The sequence below is a fragment of the Pinus tabuliformis genome, chromosome 7, assembly GCF_031772625.1.
Source record: "Pinus tabuliformis cultivar Carrire ecotype Pingquan chromosome 7, CPIR1, whole genome shotgun sequence".
Taxonomy (NCBI): domain Eukaryota; kingdom Viridiplantae; phylum Streptophyta; class Pinopsida; order Pinales; family Pinaceae; genus Pinus; species Pinus tabuliformis.
This window is the reverse complement of record NC_142293.1, coordinates 1,617,130,084-1,617,151,497: the sequence shown is the minus strand read 5'-3', so window position 1 is coordinate 1,617,151,497 and position 21,414 is coordinate 1,617,130,084. Positions and strand designations below refer to the sequence as shown.

General features: G+C 40.8%; 1 protein-coding gene across 1 annotated transcript in view; it reads left to right on the top strand.

The window, feature by feature from the left end:
- LOC149254410 (large ribosomal subunit protein eL13z-like) overlaps positions 1–20,407 on the top strand; it is a 39,242-nt gene extending 18,835 nt beyond the window's left edge. Inside the window, exons 2-5 of the mRNA XM_089460149.1 lie at positions 17,778–17,893; positions 18,028–18,161; positions 19,617–19,775; positions 19,886–20,407. Coding sequence (XP_089316275.1) covers positions 17,785–17,893; positions 18,028–18,161; positions 19,617–19,775; positions 19,886–20,107 — 624 coding nt within the window. The 5' untranslated portion in view covers positions 17,778–17,784 and the 3' untranslated portion in view covers positions 20,108–20,407. The remainder of the gene's footprint in view (positions 1–17,777; positions 17,894–18,027; positions 18,162–19,616; positions 19,776–19,885) is intronic.
- The last annotated feature ends 1,007 nt before the right edge of the window (positions 20,408–21,414 follow it).

Here is a 21,414-nt window from a genome sequence, read left to right as displayed (position 1 = left end):
CAAACGAGTTGAAATTGACCTCCAATATGCTTGGTCAATTTCCAATCAACTAGCCCTTGAACAACTTGAAGAAACAACCCTTGAACAACCCCAAAAACAAAGTCAAACTGCTGTTGACTGAAGTCAACCTGTTGCCCAAAACTAGGGCAGTCAACGCTGGTCAAACCTGTGGATTGATTGCCTCGATTTTTGTGCCAAAATTTGTGGCCTGCCTAGGAGAGGCAGCCACACCAAAACCGCACCCTTGATGAGTCAACGCTTGGTCAATGCAGGTCAAAGAGACCTTTAGTAGCTTCTGCGTCCTCCTTTCAGCGTCCTCCTTCTTCCCACGTGTGAGCTGCTCCTTGTATAACACAAAGCTAAGGAGAGAGGGAAGAATGAGTGAGATGAGATGTTGAGAAAATGCCTCAACCTCTCTTGTATTTATATGATTCACTGAGTATGTGTGCCACACATTTAACTGCTGGCCGACCTTGACAATTTGTCAAGTAAATACAAATAAGTTCATATGTCCATAAATACTTGTCGGAATCGAATGTCTTTAGATCAATCCTACACCTCTAGACAAGAGGAATCTAGGAAAAATATCAACTGCCATAAAAGAGGTGACCCACATGGAGTTGGGCCCTAGTTGCCAATTTTAACAAGGGCCGAGTCCTGTAAAAGATAACCAACGAATTCCAGGTGGCAAGATCAAAGATAAAAAAACCCTACCCTTTAAACCCTCACTGCTCAGAGATTAGGTTGGTCTTCAAGCCTATTGTTGAATAATTTCTTCATCACAGGGCTGAAGATCAAACACAGAGTCAAATCCCTCAAGGGATGTACGTTTAAAAATTGCATTGCGTAGAGGTCAAATCAAATGCCTTTATATAGATTTTGAAGATCACATGAGAGGTACCCGAATTGTGTTTGGAGGGAATTAAAACTTTGAAACTCGAATTCTATGGAGCCAAAATACCTTTTGATGAGGCCAACTATTGATTGAGAGCCATTTGAAATTTGAATGATAAATACTTTGGAGCCACAATCCTTGATCTTTATAATTAAATGATTAATGCCCTCAAAATAATTAATTTATTCTTAATAGGAAGATTTCATTTGATTTCACGATCTTATCAAATAGTGAGATGCCACATCATCAACTTTTGGGGGGTTTTGCCCACAGGATGGGTCCTTCATCTTCTAATGGGCATAACTCACAAACCATGAAGGCCCACGAGATGCTTCGCATATCAACAAAATCTACATGACAAGGAGAATCCAATGGCGAGGGTCTCCAAGGCACACTCACTGATCTGCATATTCAGAAACCTCTAACAAGTGCATGGTATGTCCGTCGTCCAGGGAATCCAAACCCTTGAGCTAGGTATGTCCATCGTCCAGGGAATCTAAACCCTTGAGCTAGGGTTTCCAGTTATCCTTCAATGGAACTTCCAACTTGATGCAATCTAGACAAATATAAAAGCATTCATTAACTAACGTTGGCATTAATGGCAACACCATTCAACAACCTCGGTACAAGCCCTCGCTATTTAGGCCCAACACCTCCTAAACAGCCAAGGGAGGAGTCCCTAAATATCCCCCAACAGCTCTGGTTTATGTCTAGTGTGTTGTATGGAGTCAATGGGGTGGAGGTGTTCTTGAAATATCTGCTGTCCTGCTTAAAACCAGTGCAGATTTCTACAACATATATTAGTAGCGAAAGTACTTCAAAGATATAGCATATAACCTATAGATTTTGGTCTAATGGAGCTACCCTAATCAAATATGTAATTATCTATTAATTTTGAAGTTTGGTTAAGCAATTACGAGTCAAAATAATTTGCTGTCTTGTATGACAATCTGTAAAATCTGCGTAGAAACATAGGGGCAACAACCTATTTTGCTGAAATAGCTAAACTACTGTGTGAAAAATACCTATAGGGAGTTACCTGAGAGCGTGGAAGGGTTAGAGGATGATTGTAGAGGCTTTGGTGTCTCCCCTCTAGTAGATTTGTGTTGGCAAGAAAATTTCCAACTTAGCTAGAAATTGATTTTCAGATTTCTGAGTTATGTTTAATAACTTTGAATTTTTTTATAAAATTATTATGCAATTTTGATGGCTGGAAAATAAATATTATTCAACTCTAACATGAAGTTTTTGCTTATAAACCAATGTTTTAAAACTCTGACTCAGACTCGGAAACGACCGAGGGTCGACTCCGACTTGGTATCGACTTGGCCTGTTTGATTTCAATGACTCGGTTGTTGTAAAAAATACATTAAATATTTATTTTTTTTTATAAAAAAAACATAATTTTAAAGATTTTCATTCATGTTTTCAAACACAAAGCTTTAGAATATAGATAGAAGACAACATATGATCAAAGTAGGCTCATGAATATATCCATTATATCAAAATGGCACCCATTGCATTGTCCAATACATACATGATGATGATATAGAAATGGCCTCTAAAGCAAAAGCAAGGTTGCACGAAACGGGGAAACGGGTACGAGTTTCCGAAACGGGAAGCGATACGAAATGCGACCTCCCCAAATTTTGGAAACGGGGAAATGCGAATATATATATATATATATATATATATATATATATATATATATATATTAGAACATTTAAGAAATATGTGCAATCATAAAGCATATATGATACATTCTAATTTTTTTTTTTTTTTAACAGAATCGGCTACTTTTGTATTATAAAAACCAACAAGAGCAGAGTTCTAGTACATAAGTATAGTGAAATTGAGATATGAGGTTCAAAAACGGGTTCGCAGACCCTGATTCCTCATTGCTACTCCTAGTATGACTGAAAGTAAAGTAGTGACGGCTATATTGCCATACATAAGAACCGCCAATCCAACAAAATTTACATTCCATGGCTCCTAAGGAAGTTTCTGAGTGACCGAATCGTCAGGAAGAGGTTCTTTCCTGGCTTAGCTTTAGTTGAAGCCTCTGCTTGGAAACTCTGAGGGAGAGAACGAATATGCTCGATGGCTTCCTCAAGATGACTGCATCTCTCTTTCAACGCCTCGATCTCTGCCTTGCGCTTCTCCAGCTTCTTTCGTTTCGACCTGCTATCAGCTTGGTAGTCATCCTTCAGCTCATTAAAATGTTTGACAAAACGGTTGATCAGGAATGTATGCGTTTTGCACATAGTGCACTCGTTGTTGTTGAAGATCTTGTCTAAGGGGTTATTGGCCTGCTCCTGGGCATTTGGCTGTTCCTGCTGATCCGCCATCTTGGTGATCACATTCAGGGAGCAAGGATCATGCTTCCGATGATTGCAAGCCGCTTCTGGAGGGAGCCCACGTTTGATTAGAACGCACTGAGGAGTCAAAGCAGCGCAGAGGAGTGAGAGGTCTCTGAGGCCCGAGCGGCTATATATAGGGTGATGGAGGTTCCTTAAACGCTTGGACCAGTTCTGGGAGGGACGGCTCTTGTCATGACTAAGATCTTCAGGATAGATCTTACCGCGTGCGAAGATGGTACTGAGGTGGTGATCCGGCTTATTGAGGCAGAGAACGACTGCTAAGGAAGCCTGATAATCATGGGAGTGGCTGTTTGATATGGTGTGGATCTGTGCAGGGGGGCGTATCTGATTTATGGAGTACCGGTTTGTGCAGTCAAGAGGATTTTGCGGGGGATAAGGAGATTCGATGGGATACCGATTTCGAGGAGTGTGCTGTCTGAGGTGACTCGGATGGAGGAGCTTATGGGATGGCTTTGTCATAGACATCATTGTTTTCTCTGACCTGACCTGTCCGTCTACTGATTGCTCTATTGGCCTGTTCATCGGCCTCTGCATTGTTTCCCCTTAGAACATGCTTGAAGATGGTCCCGCTGATTTTCTTGACATTGTCCATAACCCTGTATTTGATGCTGTTCAAAGCCATTTGATTGAAGTCCCTTCCCGAAACCATGGCCGCTATAATGATTGCTGAATCTCCCATAATTAACAGGTTTTGAAGACCGAGTTTCCTTGCAATAGAGGTCCCCAGAAGGAGGCCGTAGGCCTCTGCCTTGTTATTAGACATCTATCCCAATCCCCATTCATATGTTACTATTGTTTTTCCTTGGATGTCTTTAATGATTCCTCCAGCTCCGGCTTGGCCCGGATTGTTCTTTGAGGCCCCGTCAAAATGTAAGGAGGGCCTCCCTTGCTTTTGTATCCAATCTCTAATTTCCTCTTTTGTCCCTCTCAACTTCCAATCCGGATTTCCTTTGCCTGTGCTTACTGTTTTTTGAATTCTTACTTCATATCTGAATTTGCTCATCCACTCTGTTTCTCTTGGATCTCCCGAATTTGTTTCATCCTGGGTTATTCCATTCGCCTCAATGGACTCTGAGATGAGCGCGATTGTTTTTGCTATTGTGTTGGAGACGCTGGGGACCTTGTTGCTGAAAATACATTTGTTTCTGGCGTTCCAGATCTCCCAGCACAGGTTTGAGGGAATGCTGTTCCACAACCTTTTAGCCAAGGACTTGCCTTTTTTGGGAGGGGATAACTATTTCCCCAGTTTTTCTGCAGGAGAGCCATCTGAGTGGGGAGATCACCTATGATCAGAGGGCTGGTGATGATCTTCCAGCAAGTCCGCGCAAAGGAGCACTCAAGAAAGAGATGGCTACAGCTTTCTTCCGATGCCCTACACAGACAACAGACTGAGGGGCCATGTATACCCTTTTTCCTTAGATTCTCCGCTGTGAGGATTTTGCTGTTGAGGAGGGTCCAATTAAAGAATTTTACTTTTGGGAGGCTTTCAGTTTTCCAAGCCACTTTGTGGAGAGGCCAGTTGTTTATTGCTGAAGCTCTTTGGAGGACTTTATAACCCTCTTTGACTGTGTAGCTTCCACCATTGGAGTCCCAGACATATTTATCTTCTATCATTCTATTGATGGGGGCGGATCCTATGAGAGACATCTTGAGATCAGACCAAAGGTTCTTAAGATCATTGGGAGGGGAGATAGACTTCCAGCCGATCCAACAGTTTTGGTCCCAGGAGGAGATGTCATAGAGAGTCTTGAGATTTCCCTCTGTCATCCATCGTTGCAGGGGCCTGAGGTTTATGAGGGCTTCTCTTGCTTCTGATCCCATTATTCTGTCCGCCCATATGTTTGTGTTTCTACCATTGCCCGGGGCTCTTGAGATGCAGGCTTTGAAGTGAGGGAGAATTTTTTTAATAAGCTTCCATACCGGGGTGCACTGTCTGTCAATGATGGATTCTGAGAGGATGTTGGAGTTGGCCCCATTCAAGTATTTCTTTTTGATAACCTCTGTCCACCACGCCCCCTTTTCGTTGAGAATTCTCCATATCAATTTGAAGCCCATGGCCATGTTGGCGAGTCTGGGGATTCTTATTGCAAGGCCTCCTTTTTCGAAGGGTAAGATGACCTGTTCCCACTTAACTAGGCTGAACTTTTTTGATCCCTGTCTGCATCCTTGCCATAAGAAACTCCTAATGATAAGTTCCATATGTTTATGGATGCTTGTCGGAGCAAGGGTGGTGGCAAACTGATAGATTGGGAGGGCTGAAAGGATGGCTTTGATGAGAATTGTTCTTCTTGCCAGGTTAAGCCAAGTCACCCCCCAGCTCTGAAGCTTCCCTCTCAGCTTCTCAATTATCTTGATCCAGATTTCGGTTTTGACCTTTTCCTTGGCTAATGGTAACCCCAAGTAAGTGAAGTGTGTCCAGTTCCTTTGAGCCGGGATTTCCAAGATTGTGGAAATTCTTTGAATGATATGCCTGGGGACATTCCATGTGTAGATCATACACTTATTATTGTTTAACTTACCTCCAGAGGCTTGAAGAAAGAGATCCAGCGTGTTCTTGAATCTCCTAGCCATGAGGCTGGAAGCACCTCCAATTAGAAGAGTATCGTCAGCGAATAGGGAGTGATTTATTCCCTTGGTTCCCCGGACAATTGTGACCCCTGTTATCTCTTTTAGCCTGCGCAAATTCTCCAGGTGTATGCTAAGAGTTTCAGCCATGATGATGTAGAGGAAGGGAGACAGCGGGCATCCTTGCCGCAAACCCCTTGAGCTTTTGAAAGAGTTGCAGGGCCTGCCATTAATGAGGGGAGCTGTCCAAGTAAGTGAGATGCATTCCATGACCCAGCTGATGAAGATCTCGGAGATGCCAAATTTCTTTAGGGCTGCCTGAAGGAAGTGGTGATTGACCCGGTCAAAGGCATTCGCCATATCAAGCTTGATGATCATGCCCCTTTCTTTCCTATTTATGCTGCTGTGTATAGCCTCCTGGATAATGATAACATTGTCCGTTATTTGTCTTCCAGGAACGAAGCCTCCTTGATTCTCAGAGATAAGGGAGGGGAGGATCTTTTTTAGTCTGTTAGCTAGGATTTTAGTGATGACTTTATAGGAGACATTGCACAGGGATATTGGCCGGAATCTATCAAAGGTTTGGGGATTAGGATCTTTGGGGATAAGGGCTAAGTGGGAAGATTTGATGCTGCTGCCCATTTTGCATTTCATAAAGAAATTCTTAGCCATTCTGATGTAATCTTTTTTGATAACTTCCCAGTGATTTCTATAAAAGGCCACAGTGAACCCATCTGGCCTCGGAGCCTTGTCCATAGCCATGCTGAAGATTGACCACTCGATTTCCTCAGTCGTGATTTCCTTCTCCAAGTCGGCATTTTGGGCTTCTGAGATTTTATTTTCAATTATGCTAAGGAAATCTGAGTTATCAATATAATGAGGATCAGCTGTTAGGAGATCGCTGAAATGCTGGGTCGCTGCCTCCTTTATTTCCTCTTGTTCTCTGATTTCCCTTCCTTCCCTAATAATTCTCTCAATTTGATTCCCTGCCCTCCTTAGTTTAAGGCAGTTATGAAAAAAAGAGGTGTTTTTGTCTCCCGCTTGGAGCCAAAGGCATCGAGACTTCTGCCTTTGCTCTTCTTCCTCCTTTCTATTTTGTTTATACAGCTCTTTATATATTTCGTTTTCTTTTGCTTGATCTTCTACTGTGTCCTGCCTTCTTTCTTTTTCTTTGCTCCATTGCTCCAACTTTGCCTGAAGTTCGATTCTTTTCTTACCTTCCTCTGTTGCGTGGTTTTTTGCCCAATGTTTAATGGCAATTCTGAGGGATTTAAGCTTAGTTTCCCAGATGTAATGGGGAGATCCCACTACTTCTTTTGCCCATTGATCCTTGATTAGTTTTCTGAATTCTTCGCTGCTGTCCCAGGCCTTATTATATTTAAAAGGGAGCGGTCCCATATTCTTTCCTTTATCCAGAGTCAGAGCCACTGGCTTATGGTCCGAAATGTAACCTTGGATTATTTTGCTTTGGATGTTTGGGTATCTTGCCACTGTTCTCTCTTGGATGAGAATTCGATCCAACCTCTCTTTTATGTTATTGCTGCCTGTTCTTTTATTTGACCAAGTGAAGCGTCCATTTTGCGGAGGGATGTCCACTAAGTTATGGGCTTGAATAATTTCTTCTAAAGAATCTCTTGAGGGATCAGCAAAGAAGTTTCCTCCTAGCTTCTCATCAGCATTTCTTATAAGGTTTAAACTTTAGATCTCCTCCCAGGAAAATGTTCCTTCCCTGCACATTCAAAAGATCAGAGGTGATTGAATCCCAACATGAGGCTTTGTCTCTGTAATGATTGGGGGCGTAGATGTTGTATATTGAAAATTCTTCTTTCGAGGCTGTATTTTGCATGTCTGATCTTATCCACCATCTATTCTGCATTTGGCCTTTGAGTTTCCATTTGTTTTTGTCCCATAATGTCCCAATGCCCCCTGAGGCGCCTACTGCACTTAGAGCTATTCCTTCATAACTTCTGTTTTTTTTTTATGTGATTTTGAAATTCTTGATCCGTTATTTTGGTCTCCTGAAGAAGGAGGATGTCTGGGTGTTCAGCTTTGAGAAGATCTCGGACTGCATTTGCTTTTAGGGAGGAGCCCATCCCCCTACAGTTCCAGGAGACCAAAATCATCATTTACCTTGCTTGTTGTGAGCCCCGCTTTTCTCTTTCATTTTTTCCCCACTTCCTTTAGTTTTATCTAGGTATGTTTCCATTGGTTGCTGGGTCCCGGTGGCCATTTCCTTTGCAGCGTTTTCATCCCTTATCTCTTTATTTGACTTCCTTCCAACTTTTCTGGGGGGGTCGGTGGAGAGGTTGTTTTCCTTTGATTTGTTCCTAGTTAAGATTCTTTCTACTGTCGGGGGAGGGGAGGGCTGGGGGGGGGAGATATGGGAGGGGGTAACCATGGGGCCTCGCGGGGATGGTGGAGGGGATGGGGGGTCCTCTGCAGACAAGGATTCGAAAGGGTTAGAGGAGGAGGGGAAGGAAGGGCCAGATCCAGAGGGATGGGAGGAGGGGATGGGATTTTCCAGGGGGGGCTTAGAGGATGGGCCAGGAGGGGGGTTTGATTTTTTCTTTTTGACTATTTCCCAAGCTTCTTCCGGAGCTTCTACATTGCCTTCAGATACATTTGATTTAGATTTGCTACATCTATTGGCGAAATGCCCATATTCATGACATACCTTGCACTTGAAGGGCAGCTGCTCGTAGTACACTTGCTGTATGTGCGTCCACTGATCAACTTTGAGTTTGATTGCTTCCGGCAGTCCCTTACCAAGATCTACTTCAACGCATATCCGCGCACAGGCATGCATGTTCTCCTTTGGTTTGGATCTGTCGATATATTTTCCTACGGCATTCCCAATGGCCTTCACAGATTCATCCCCCCAGCAATGAAGCGGCAGATGGGGCAGGCGAACCCAGACGGGAACAGCGCTGGGAACATCCATCTCAGGATCGAAGTCAGGGGTCCATCTGTTTAGGTAGAGTCCTCGAGAGTCCATGAAATAGGGGCCGTTTCTGAAGATGAGATTACGATCCTCCATTGTTTCAAACTGGAAGGTGTAGAACCCCCTCCCGCAGAACCTGATAGCAATTTTCCCTTGCACTATCGAGTTCCAGTTTCTCTCGACCCATTTTTGGACTGAACGAGGAGAAGGCCACAGTCCCGTGAACTGTCCTACCAGTCCTCTTTCTGCTAATGCAATTGCTGCTCTCCTCGGAAGGGAAGGGGGGAGCGTGACTTCCGGAATTTCGTCTAACTTCTTAATGAATTTAGAGGCTGAAGGGCGGATTCTGTTTTCTGCATTCTCAGGGATAAGAGAGGCGAAAGATTTTTCCAGGTCATCCGGATCCTGAGACGAAGGATTCATTTCCGGCATTGAAGGGGGTCGAGGGGTTCAAGAAGGGGACCGGGGGAGTCCCCGGTGAAGGGAGAGGGCAGAGGCCCGAAGGGTTGAAGAAGAAGGGCAGGAGGCCCCAGACTGAGAGGGGGGTCAGCAGAGCGCGGGCCTAGCAGCGGCGCTGCCAGGCGCAGGCACGCAGGGGGGATCAGGCTAGGTCAGCGAAGCTCGAAGCAGGATCGCCAGGGCCGCATTGGTCAAAAATCATTCTAATTTATTACATTATGATAAAATTGTCAATTGTCAATGCATAAACTATAAGTATCTAAATTTACATCACATTTACTCATGAATAATCACATAATGAAAATAGAAATATCCAAAATCAGCCACGAGAAATTCCTAATTTTTTGTCTCGTGCTTGATTGGGAGTCTCCTCCTACATAGTCGAATGACCTTAGTGCTCTTGATTAAATACAAGTTTCATACCCTAGTACCCTACATTCTCTTGATTATTGGGAGTCTCCCCTGCATAGAGGGCTTTGTTCTCTCGATTAAATACAAGTTCCATACCCTAGTACATGATAAAATCCAATGGAAACATTGCAATCCCCCCAATCCTGAAATCCTGAAAAACAGATAACTCTGCTGGATTTTGAGTGAGATATAAAATTCTACTTTCTCCATATGAAATCCAATGAGGGCGAAACCACTCTCAAACATCCTGAGTCATTTCATGGTAATGTTAAAAATTTAAGTAAAATGATGAAAATGAAAAATAAAGGAGAATATGAATATCCCTTTTACTTTAAGAATTTAACATTACCATGAACTGCATATCAACACTAGGGCAAAAGTTCACTTCTATAACTTTAGACAGGCATCTGGAAGCAACTAGAAGTCACTAGGCTAACGTAAGAATAGATTAGAAAACAAATAAAAAAATTAAAAATTAAAAAAAACACAAGTAAATGCTGAAACGTGGGTCGTACGGCCTGAAACGCGTTTCAGGGCCGTACCAAACGCGTTTCAGCGTTTCGTACTCGTTTCCGTACGGAAACGCCCTCCTACCCCACGTTTCCTGCAACATAGAACAAAAGTAAATTGTGAAACATCACTAGTCACCACTGACTAGTACCACTGGCTACTGCTAGAGGAGCCAACATCATCTGGCTCAACCTCTGAATCAGAGTCGGACATGGAAACCCATGGTTCCTCCTCATCCCCATCTCTAACTGCAACTATAGAAGTGGTACACTAGCAGGTTGTGCAACAGCTGCATGTTTTGATAGACGAGATATGCGCTTTCGTCGTGGCTAAGCAGAGGAAGCGTCTGCAACTGGAGGATTTGGGGCTGGGCTGGAGGCTGGTACAAGTGGATCTGCATTCAACTGAACATTTTGTTCAAGTGATGCCGCCGCCTGTAATCCAAATCAAGATCCTCATCAGAATCAAACTCTGCTGGATGACTCTCCACTACCCAATCTGATGTTGGATCAATATCTTCCAACACAATGGGATCTGAATCAGGTCTTTTGCTTAACAATTGGTTGCGTCTGAGCCAGAGGTTGTATTGGACATAGACTAGATCATTTAACCGTTTTTGATCCAAGCGGTTTCTCTTCTTCGTGTGAATCCTCTCAAACACAGACCAATTGCGCTCACACCCAGTAACACTGCAAGTTTGACTCAAAATACGAATTGCAAACTTTTGCAATTGAGGACAATGGCTACCAAAAGCCTCCCACCATTGTGCTGCAAAAAACATAGTAGTGTAATGAGTTAGCTCAACAAATTATATCCAACTTTCAAATTATAAACAATTTAACAAAATAAGTATTAAGAATTTGAAAATTGCAATTTTTGTTAACCTGGCTCATTTGCTTCCCTTGCAATCTTTGCTAGGTTCTTCCCAAAGGTACCTATGGCTTTGCTGAAGGTTGTGATCTGTCGGTGTATCTCCAACTGATTACACTCCAATGGGATCATGTGATCAATGCAGTCAATCAATCCATCTCTAACCTCCCCACTCAAAGCTCCTGTCGTCTGAGCTTTATAATGATACCGTGGGTTCAAAAAATACCCAGCTGCATCTATAGGGTGATGGAGTTGATTGTTCCATCTTTCATCAATGATTGCCTAAATGGGCTCATACTTAGCCACTTTATCTTTGTATGCCCTCTTTATTTGCTCTTTTGCATGATCCATAGCCTCATAAATGAAGTCCATAGCCAATCTTTCCCCATCCACTAACTGCAAAACCTTAACTAGTGGCTCAACAACTTTCACAATCTCTACTGCCTTTCTCCAAAATATTTCTTCATTTTTCAATTCTTTGCCTTCCTGTTTGAGAGACCACTGGCTTTGATTCCATTCATCACTGGAATTGCAAGTTTCTATGTTGTGAAAGCATAGATTGCAATGTCAAAAAATGAATAGCAAATCAAGTGATGGCAGGCCTAATAATATCCCTGCCCCCTGTGTGTATCCTCATAAGGCTCAAAATCCATGAATGATTGTAGATAAATTTTGTTATGCTTTTGGCATGATCTACAATGTTTTTGACCCAATCTAATTTGCCAATATCCTCAAGCATGAGGTCTATACAATGTGCAGCACAACAGGTCCAAAAGATGGTTTTTTGTTTTTCCTCTAACAATTTACCAGCAAGAACATAGTTAGAGGCATTATTTGTGATGACTTGAACAACATTAGCCACCCCCACCTCCTCAACAACCTCATCCAATAGCTGAAACAACAATTGTCCATCTTTCACCCTATCAGATGCATCAACTGATTTTAGAAACATGGTTCCCTGTGGGCAGAAGATAAGAAAGTTTATGATGGTACAGTTCCTTTGATCAGTCCATCCATTTGACATGATGGTACATCCTGTTTTTGCCCATGAGTCTTTGAAATCTTTCAAATACTCATTAATGGAGGAAATTTCTTTCTGCAAACGATACCCCCTTATCTCATGCATAGTAGGGCCTTTGAAGCCTTTTCCAGCAACAAATATGGCATCAAACATAGGCTCATAATATGGTGAACGGGAAGCATTGAAGGGGATATCAACATCATACCACCATCTACATATGTAATCACAAGCAGTCTCCCCCCAAGGGAAGCATTGAAGGGGATATTAGCATCATACCACCATCTACATATGTAATCACAAGTAGTCTCCCTCGATTCTTTCTTCCAATGGTCATCTAAAGTGGGCTGGAAAGTTCTATTAGCTTCAGGGCCATGTGCATCTGATGGAGAGGAGGGTGTGATAGTGAAATAACTTTTGATATTCATATCACCCTTCTTTTTCATTTTACCTTTACCCTTTTCTTGAATAGACTCCAAAGAGGGAGGAACATATCGGAAGGGGTTGGATGCATCAGTGCAAGGGATAGAAGAAGAACCCTCAAAATCAAAATGGGAGTTGGTAGCCATCATTTTTTGTATACTCCTCTTCCTCCCAATTTCAGCCTCTATTTCTTTTGTGGTCTTTCCTTCTTTAAACTTATTAAAGGTATTTAACAACTCCTTTCTAATCTCCCCAATTTGTGGTGATTCACATGGAGTAATTTGACCTCTAATCCCTGCCAAGTGTTGTTTCAGCCTATTAATGCCCCTAGGACCATCTTTAATATTTCTATGGCAAAATTTGCAATGCATTTGACTATCAACCATTTCAACATATGCCCAAGCAACATCTTTCACTCTAGGTGCCATTTTATGACTTGGAAATGAAAGGAAAAAATTTGAAAATGAAAACAAAAAAAAACAAATGTTCATTTCTTTCACAAAAAACACACTTTTCAATTTCTAGATTTGCACAAAAAAATAAATAAGCAAAAACAGATTTTTAGAAGTGAAAAAAAAATACCTCTAGGCACAAACTGCCTCCTCAAAGTTGCTCCAACAAACCAACTCCTCAATGTTGCTCCAATGGGCTCCAATGGCTGCCCAAGAAGCTCCTCACCTCTGCTCCAATGCTGCTGAAGACTCCTCATTGCTGCTCCAAAAACAAACTCCACACCTCTTCTCAAACTCCTCACAAATTCTTACTCAAATGCAATGAGATGGCTGTGAGGAAATGAGAGGGGTTGGGTAGGTTTTATAGGGTTTGGGAGAGGGAAATGGACCCCAAAGAACCCAAAGGCACATTAGAATGGGCTTTGGGGTCCCCAAAAACCCAAGTTGAAAAAAAAATGCGCTTTATGATTGCTCCCACCAAGCCGACCGAGTTGGTAAGGAGAGGGAAATGGACCCCAAAGAACCCAAAGGCACATTAGAATGGGCTTTGGGGTCCCCAAAAACCCAAGTTGAAAAAAAAATGCGCTTTATGATTGCTCCCACTGAGCCGACCGAGTTGGTAACCAATTCGGCCGGCTCGGTAACCCACTCGATAACAACCCGGCTGGTTGAATCGCGCTGGTTGCCGAGTCGACCCGGTCATGCAACGACTCGGTCTAACTCGGCTGTTTCGGAGTCGATTCAGCTGATTTTTAAAACAGTGTTATAAACTAGTATAGAGCTGAAAAATTACAAGTTATAATGCAATATACTTATTTGTAGGCCAATAGAAGTCATTTATGGTGGTTGAAAAGGAGGTCTAGCAATCAGAGTGCCCTCTTAACATTGTACTTTGCAACCAAAAGGCTAGATACAATTGTAAATGCAAGGAATAATTTGTATCAAAGTGGGGTTTAGATCTAGCAATTTTGTTAGTTTGACAATAAAAACTAGCAAGCAAAAATCCTACTCTAGTGCAGAAAAGTAAAAGAAATTTGAAGAATTTTATATTTTTAATTTTTTAGTTGTTGGAAATTTTTACCAGTGCCTTCGGGCTTTGCCCTTTGTTGGAGTGTGAAGTAGATATCCCTCTAAGTTGCTAGCACTGGTTCATGTCTAGGTAGTAGGTGTTAAAATTGGCAACTAGGGCCAAACTCCATGTGGGTCATCTTATTTATGGCAGCTGATATTTTTCCTTGATTCCTCTGGTCGAGAGGTGTAGGATTGATCTAACGATCATTCGATTCCGACAAGTATTTATGGAGATATGAATTTATTTGTATTTACTTGACAAATTGTCAAGGTTGGCCAATAGCTAAATGTGTGGCACACATGCCTAGCATATCATATAAATACAAGTGAGGTTGAGTCATTATTCACTCATCTCATCTCTCATTCATTCTTCTCTCCTTAGTTGATTGGGTTTACACAGAAGGAAGAGAAGCTCACACATGGGAAGGAGGACGCAGAAGGGCAAGGAAGGAGGACGTAGAAGCTACAACAAGACGTTTTGGACAACGTTGACCAAGCATTGACTTTTTAGGAGTGCGGTTTTGGTGTGGCAGCCTCTCCTAGGCATGCTGCAATTTTTGGCACGCAAATCGAGGCAATCTGACCTCTGGTTTGACCAGCGTTGACTGCCCTAGTTTGGGGCAGCAGGTTGACTTCAGTTGACTGCAGTTTGACTGTGTTTTTGGGGCTGTTTATGGGCTGCTTCTTCTTGCTGTTGGAGGACTAGATGACCGGGAAATTGACCAAACATATTGAAGGTCAATTTCATCTTGTTTGACCAGATTTGACTTTGCTGGTTAGGGTTTGCTGCTGCTGTCATAAAATTACAGATTTATGAATTTGTACTATTTCTCTCTGCTGAACTATTGAAGATTAAAGAAGAATTGATCAAAGGGTTTCCCCACATTGGAGTTTGTCTCTGGCTAGCAGCCACATCTGGTGTCTCTTGTCTTGGCTTGTTTTCTGTCGATCTATTAATGTTCTATCAGCACTTTACTTTATGTTTATATGATTGCTAAACAGTGGCTAATAAGAAGAAATCGAAGTAAACTACACTAAGCATAGAACATGCCATAAATTAACAGTAGCCTTGGTACTTTCGGAAATCACCCCCATTTTAACTTAATCAACCCTGCAACCATTGTTGATTGTGGGCAGCAAAATATGAAGCCCTTGGGATAATAATGCCCTCTTCTGAAGCAATGTAGAACTCTTAGACCGATTTACCCACGAAACCAAAACAAACAAGTGGGGAGCCTAGTTTCTTGCTTCTACGTAGCGTATTAGCTCCTCAATGGTAGAGAACATTAGTTCTAGGATAACTTTACTAATTAGCAAAATGAAATTAGAATAGAAAAAATTAATACTCAATGGCAATAGCAAGAAGAAGAGTATGAACAATAGGCACTCCACAATTACACAAAAGCACAAATGTTTGCAAAAAAGACAAGCCCTTTTTATTAGATAGCACTTGTCTCAAGTGAACAACAACAATTACAATGGAGGAGAGCCGAGTTGTTTATAGAAAAATCTCTAACAACTAGTTAATGCCTAGTTGACTCTCATTAAAAATATTGCTAGTCTTACACAATTTGAGACTTAGCAATTTTTAATTTCTTGAAATTATTACGAAAATATTAGATAATTCCCCAAAGGGGGTTGAATTTTTCCAAGCATCTCAAGAGAGGCCACGACTTACCTTTGAAAGTGAAAATCTACCTAGAATAATCTATGTACTATTGACCAAGTATGATCGAGCCATAACTTTTCACCAGATGCCGTGAATGGAAAACTTCCATGTCAGATGGCATCCTCTAGTCCCGCTCTACAATTTGAGTCTTGGTTGACTTTTTTACGACTTGGACCATTTTGCATTGGGAATTGTGAATTGCCTTGGGAAGCATGAATGTTGTCACAAGAGACTGCTATGCTGTGAGAGCTTTCATGATTAATACTGCACCAAGGCCAAGGTCACCTACAGAATCTATAGACACTAACCATGTGGAATGACATAGGTGCACCTTGACATGAGTTGGACTGGCCCATACACCAGTGATCACCCCTACAAAAAGCAGGCTCCCATAAAACCATGAGTCCTCATGAGAAGCCTCCCAAGGTCCTCCAATTTGGTCAGGGATGAGATTGCCTAGATGAAGCTTTCAAGGGACAGGGCATTGGTTTGGCCAATCACAATGGACAAAATTGACGAGACACATGTCTAGGAGACCTAATACAAGGTCTCACATGTTTTTTACATGGCTTTGACTTGTGAGCTTAGGCTTACAATGGTGGTGAATGATACTCTGAAAAAGTCTATGTACCCCACTCGCTAAGGGTTAAAATAACTAGAAGTGACCATTGAAATCATCACCTAGGTCCAGAGACATTACTCCAATGAGGCTTGTTCCATGTTTATGGACAGTTTAACAATTGCAGTACCTGTTGCGCTGCATTGTAAATGAGCAAGAGACCAAAAGGTTGTCCACCGATTCCCCTTTGAGATTTTGGTTATCAAGTATGCTACTATTCAAAGATTGTAGATGAGATGGAGGAAGAACCTGTATTAATGGTGCAAGGAACATATCCAATGAGTACTGGTGTGGGTAAGTGGCTACATAGATAGCGGACAGTATCTCCATATTAGGACACAATTCTGGACTTCAAACATTTTGTTTTGGTGACAGTCATCTCTGATTCTGACATTTTGAGATAAAATTGGGGCTCGATTGTGAAGATTTGAAGAACTGAAGGTTGATTTGGTACTCTATTGCAAAGAATGGAAGAACCCAAGGCAAATCTGCCCTTTGTTGCAAATAAATGAAGATTCCAAGTTCCCCCAGTAACCCCATGTTAGGAAAAATTCTTTCCCTTCAAACTTTGCTTTGGTGACCATCTAATCCCGGATTCTGACATTTTGAGATGAAATTGGGGCTCCATTGTAAAGATTCAAAGAAAGTAGATTTGGTGCTCTTTTGCAGAAAATGCAATCAAGGTGAACCTGCTACTGTTGTAACTTGTGAAGAATTGAAGAAACCAAGGTGATTTCTTCCCTCCATTGCAAAGAAATGGAGAACCCAAGGTGAACCTGCCTCTCCATTGCAAGAAAATTGAAGAGCCCTTGGCGAATTTCATCCTCCATTGCAGAGAATTGGAGAACCCATGTGAATGTCAAGCTCCAATGTGACGTGTTGAGGTTGCAAATTCCATTTCATTGTTATGTTTTTTTGTTATTGTTTTTGTTTATTTTCTGTTGGCTATTGAAGACATAACACTGTATGCATTTTGGGCTAAACCATGTAAACTATTGTGTTAATAAAAATTCCGCCCCCCCCCCCCCCCCCCCCTCAACATTTTAATGGTCATTTTGCCACTATAATTTTCTCTGTTCATAATCGGCAATGTGATTTTCTATAGTATGTCATATAGGCTTTATGCCTGCAACAATATAAAGCCACGTGTCATCATGTTAATGGATCAGGTGCTAATGATATTTGTTGTAATAGTGTTTATTAATAGGATACTGATGGTTTCAAGTTTTCTTTCAAAGAGTAAATACTAAATGTTGAAGTTAATGTTAGACCAAGGTCCAATACAAAAGCTCTCTTAAATGTTACGTCAATACAGTTGCACGTTAGTATAAATTAGCCATAGAATGGGCCCATGATCAGTTGTCATACTTGTGTTGACACAGAGTTAACAAGTGGAAAATCATTGTCAGTATCATTTGAAACTTATTTATTGTGAAATTTATATTTTAAATAAATGAAAACAGTATTTTTATTTCATCTGTTTGGTGCTTCAGATAAGCGATGGTGAAGCACAACAATGTAGTGCCCAATGGGCATTTTAAGAAGCATTGGCAAAATTATGTAAAAACATGGTTCAATCAGCCTGCCCGCAAGAAGAGGAGACGCATTGGTAATGCCATAAACCAAACCATGCTTATTTTTTAATTTTTTTTCTTGTTGAAGATGAGAGCTTTACATGTCCAACATGTTCATTATATCTTCAATAATGCCTTCTTATCTGAGTGTTTGAGCATGGATTTGCAGCTCGTCAAAAAAAGGCTGTGAAGATCTTTCCACGCCCCACATCTGGCCCTCTTCGACCAATTGTACATGGCCAAACTCAAAAATACAACATGAAAATTCGTGCAGGCAGAGGATTTTCTCTTGAAGAGCTGAAGGTGAGATTATAGTTTCAATATTCAATTGTTGTGTATAGAGTAAATAGGTTTTTGTGTTATTTTACATACATTTTATTAAGCTCTGTAGATGGAATTGTACTTATGTTTGGTCAGACAATGTCATCTTTTCTTTTAGTTATCATCATTTATCTTATGGTCTTATCGTTTTTTACCCTTCTGGTCTCTTTTCCATCACTCAGAATGTTTTTAAATTGTATATTGTCTTTATCAGTGTGTTTAAATCACCATATATTCTCTTTTTTAATGTTTCTAAATCGTAGTCTCTTGATTGACTACCTATTGAACAGAATGAGTTAGATAAAGCTTGTTCTTGAATTAGATTGTGCCTGTGAGTGAGAACCTTGCTCGAATATACATACGGGATCAGACAATGTGTTTTCCAAATGGTAGAAAAGTATGCATTCAACACCTAGCTGCTAGGAACTCCTCCACCCCCCTGGTGTTCCTGCTATCGAAGCCTGCTCCTGGAATGATTTCCCATTCTACCAAAACAATTCCCTACGCTCCCGGAATTAAACCACAGGAGAAGAAATTGGAAATTACTTGTGGCAAGAGGCTTAAAAAAGCTTAATAGATAGCATAATAATTTGTCTTTTTCAGTTTATCTCTTACAGTTTGTTGATGCTCTGATTAATCATCATTAATCAAAGATCTTTGTTTTCAAAATTTTCCAACTAATTTACCATTTTGCATGCTCTTTTTTAAACTTATATGCAGCAAAATATATAAATCTATATTTTATATAGAAAAGCTCCCAGAGTCTTTTGGAAATTGTTGGCTCACATTCCTGCTCGCTGCTTTTCACTCCCTCTTAACAGTTGTGATCCAACTTTGTACCATGGTTGTTTCAGTTTCATTTTTCTTTTAAAACAGTTTTCTCTGTACATGGATATTTATCATATTTGTTATCAAAGAAGCATCATTGATGGTGTGAATCCTTGTTTATCTTTTCACTATCCCGCATCATTTTTGATTTCTAACTATGCTGTTGGAAGCTTTTCATATTTGCTCAGTTAATTTATTAAAAGCATATGGCTCACAATTGGTTCAGGCCTGTTAGGAGGGCCATGGAGGGTTACTTTTTCTTGTTTCAGTTCTTTACAAATACACTGACAATGATCTGTTAATTTGTTGTTTTTGAAAAGTCAACTTGCATGGAAATTTAAACTTGATATAAATGCATAATGCTAGTGAATTAAGAATTACTATAGTGGTGAACTATATATCATTTTAAAACTTTTTAAGCAGCAGTAGGGAAATTTGTTGTAAATTTGGTAGAATTTTGAAGGGTTTGAATTGACTTGTAATCTATCCGAGTTAAATGGACATATAATCCTCTAAAGAGTTCTATGCTTAGGTATATTTTTCATGTTTATTGCTAGGATTACGATGACTATTTTATTCAAATGTTAACTCATTGGACATGTTCTACAGGCAGCAGGCATTCCTAAGAAATATGCACCAACAATAGGTATTGCAGTTGATCATCGCCGGAAAAATCACTCCCTAGAGGGTCTTCAAACCAATGTTCAGCGGCTGAAAACATACAAAGCGAAGTTGGTTGTTTTCCCAAGAAGTGCTCGCAAGCTCAAGGTAGGATTTTTTCTTTGAATGCTATTTAGTAACTTTAAATCGGAAACTCTCTTTTAAAATGGTTGTTTTTTCTTTACGAGGCATAATAATTATTGCATATCTATGTGCAGGCGGGTGATTCTAGTCAAGAGGAGCTGGCTACAGCTACCCAAGTTCAAGGATCATATATGCCAATTAGTCAAGAAAAACCGTCAGTTGAAATTATCAAGGTTACAGATGAAATGAAAAACTTCAAAGCATATGCCAAATTGCGTGTGGAAAGAATGAACAAACGGTTGGTTGGAGTTCGGATGAAGAAGGCCGCTGAGGCAGAAAAAGATGAGAAAAAGTAGATATCTGTTCTGGAAGCATTGAGAGAGAAACATTTATGAAGTGGTTCATTTGAACCTTCCTTTTTGGTTTTTTTTTTCATTTTCAGATGAGAAATGCAGTTTGTGCTGCATAGAAAACACCAGGACTAGAACCATAGGTATTTTCTTCCAAGGTCGTAAGATGCATTGCATTAAAATGAATGTATTTATGGTATTGGTAATTTTTATACAATATCCTTTGTTAATTTTCAGAAGTTTTTTTATAATTGTTTTCAGCATACACTACTAAATTAAATGAAGGCAAAAGTGGCCTGTTCTTTTTGTTCTTTTCTTGCATTTATCGGTATTTTAGGTTTTGTATCTCTGTTTGTCTTCTACTTATACGAATGCTAAGGCTGTCAAAGATGGGTCTCTCTTCCTCTCCCATGCCTATCTTTCTCACTCGGAAATGTATATGTTATTCATAATGATGCATTCCTTGCAGAATCAAATATTCAAGTAGAATAAAAATGGACTGAAATGAGGCGTTTTCATCAATTCAGGAACTGTGTTAGAGATGAAACAAACTTAAGTATTTGAGCGAGTAAAAGCTGTTGCAAGTTAAACACATGGATGTATATCTAAACCAGAGGTACTATCTGGTTTCTAGAACACACAATAGCCTACGATGACCAATGATTAGAAATGACGGCCAAGTTTGGCACTCATCTGTCTAGCGTTTGAACCCTTTTGGCTTGATTAGTCAATTCAGGATGCCAAGCTGGATCGACCTGAATTGTTTAATCAATCTGAAGGTAAATTTTCAAGTATTGGTCATGGTGTTGATGGTTACATGCAAGCAGATACGACCATTCTGTTATTTTTTCTTAGTGCAATGGAATTTAGTTGTCACGTGAAGTGAACAGTGGAGGACTTTCTATCGTTGTAGTTTGTTTTATTGCGCTCGTGTCAATATTGAGTGCAGACTTCCTCGATTTGTTTTGTGATGCTATTTGGTTCCTAGCAATCACCCTTACTGGTTATAATGGAAATTAGGCTCTATCTATGGAAAGGGAACTAGACCTCCAAATTTGCTCGGGGGAGCTTTCCGTCTTAACGCACTGGTTGAGTTGCGTGCCACTTTCAAGGTTTGTAAGTAGAAATGTTAAATCTGTCACGTCGTAGCTCATATCGATATATCTAATTAGTTTGTGGGGATTAAGTGCCATGCCTGCTGTTTTTTGTCATGGCTTTTTGGATGACGACTTCCACCTGCCACAACTTATTTGCGGGCTCAATATGATAATGAGCCCTTACGATTCCATTTTTCTATATCAGAAAGCCAAGGA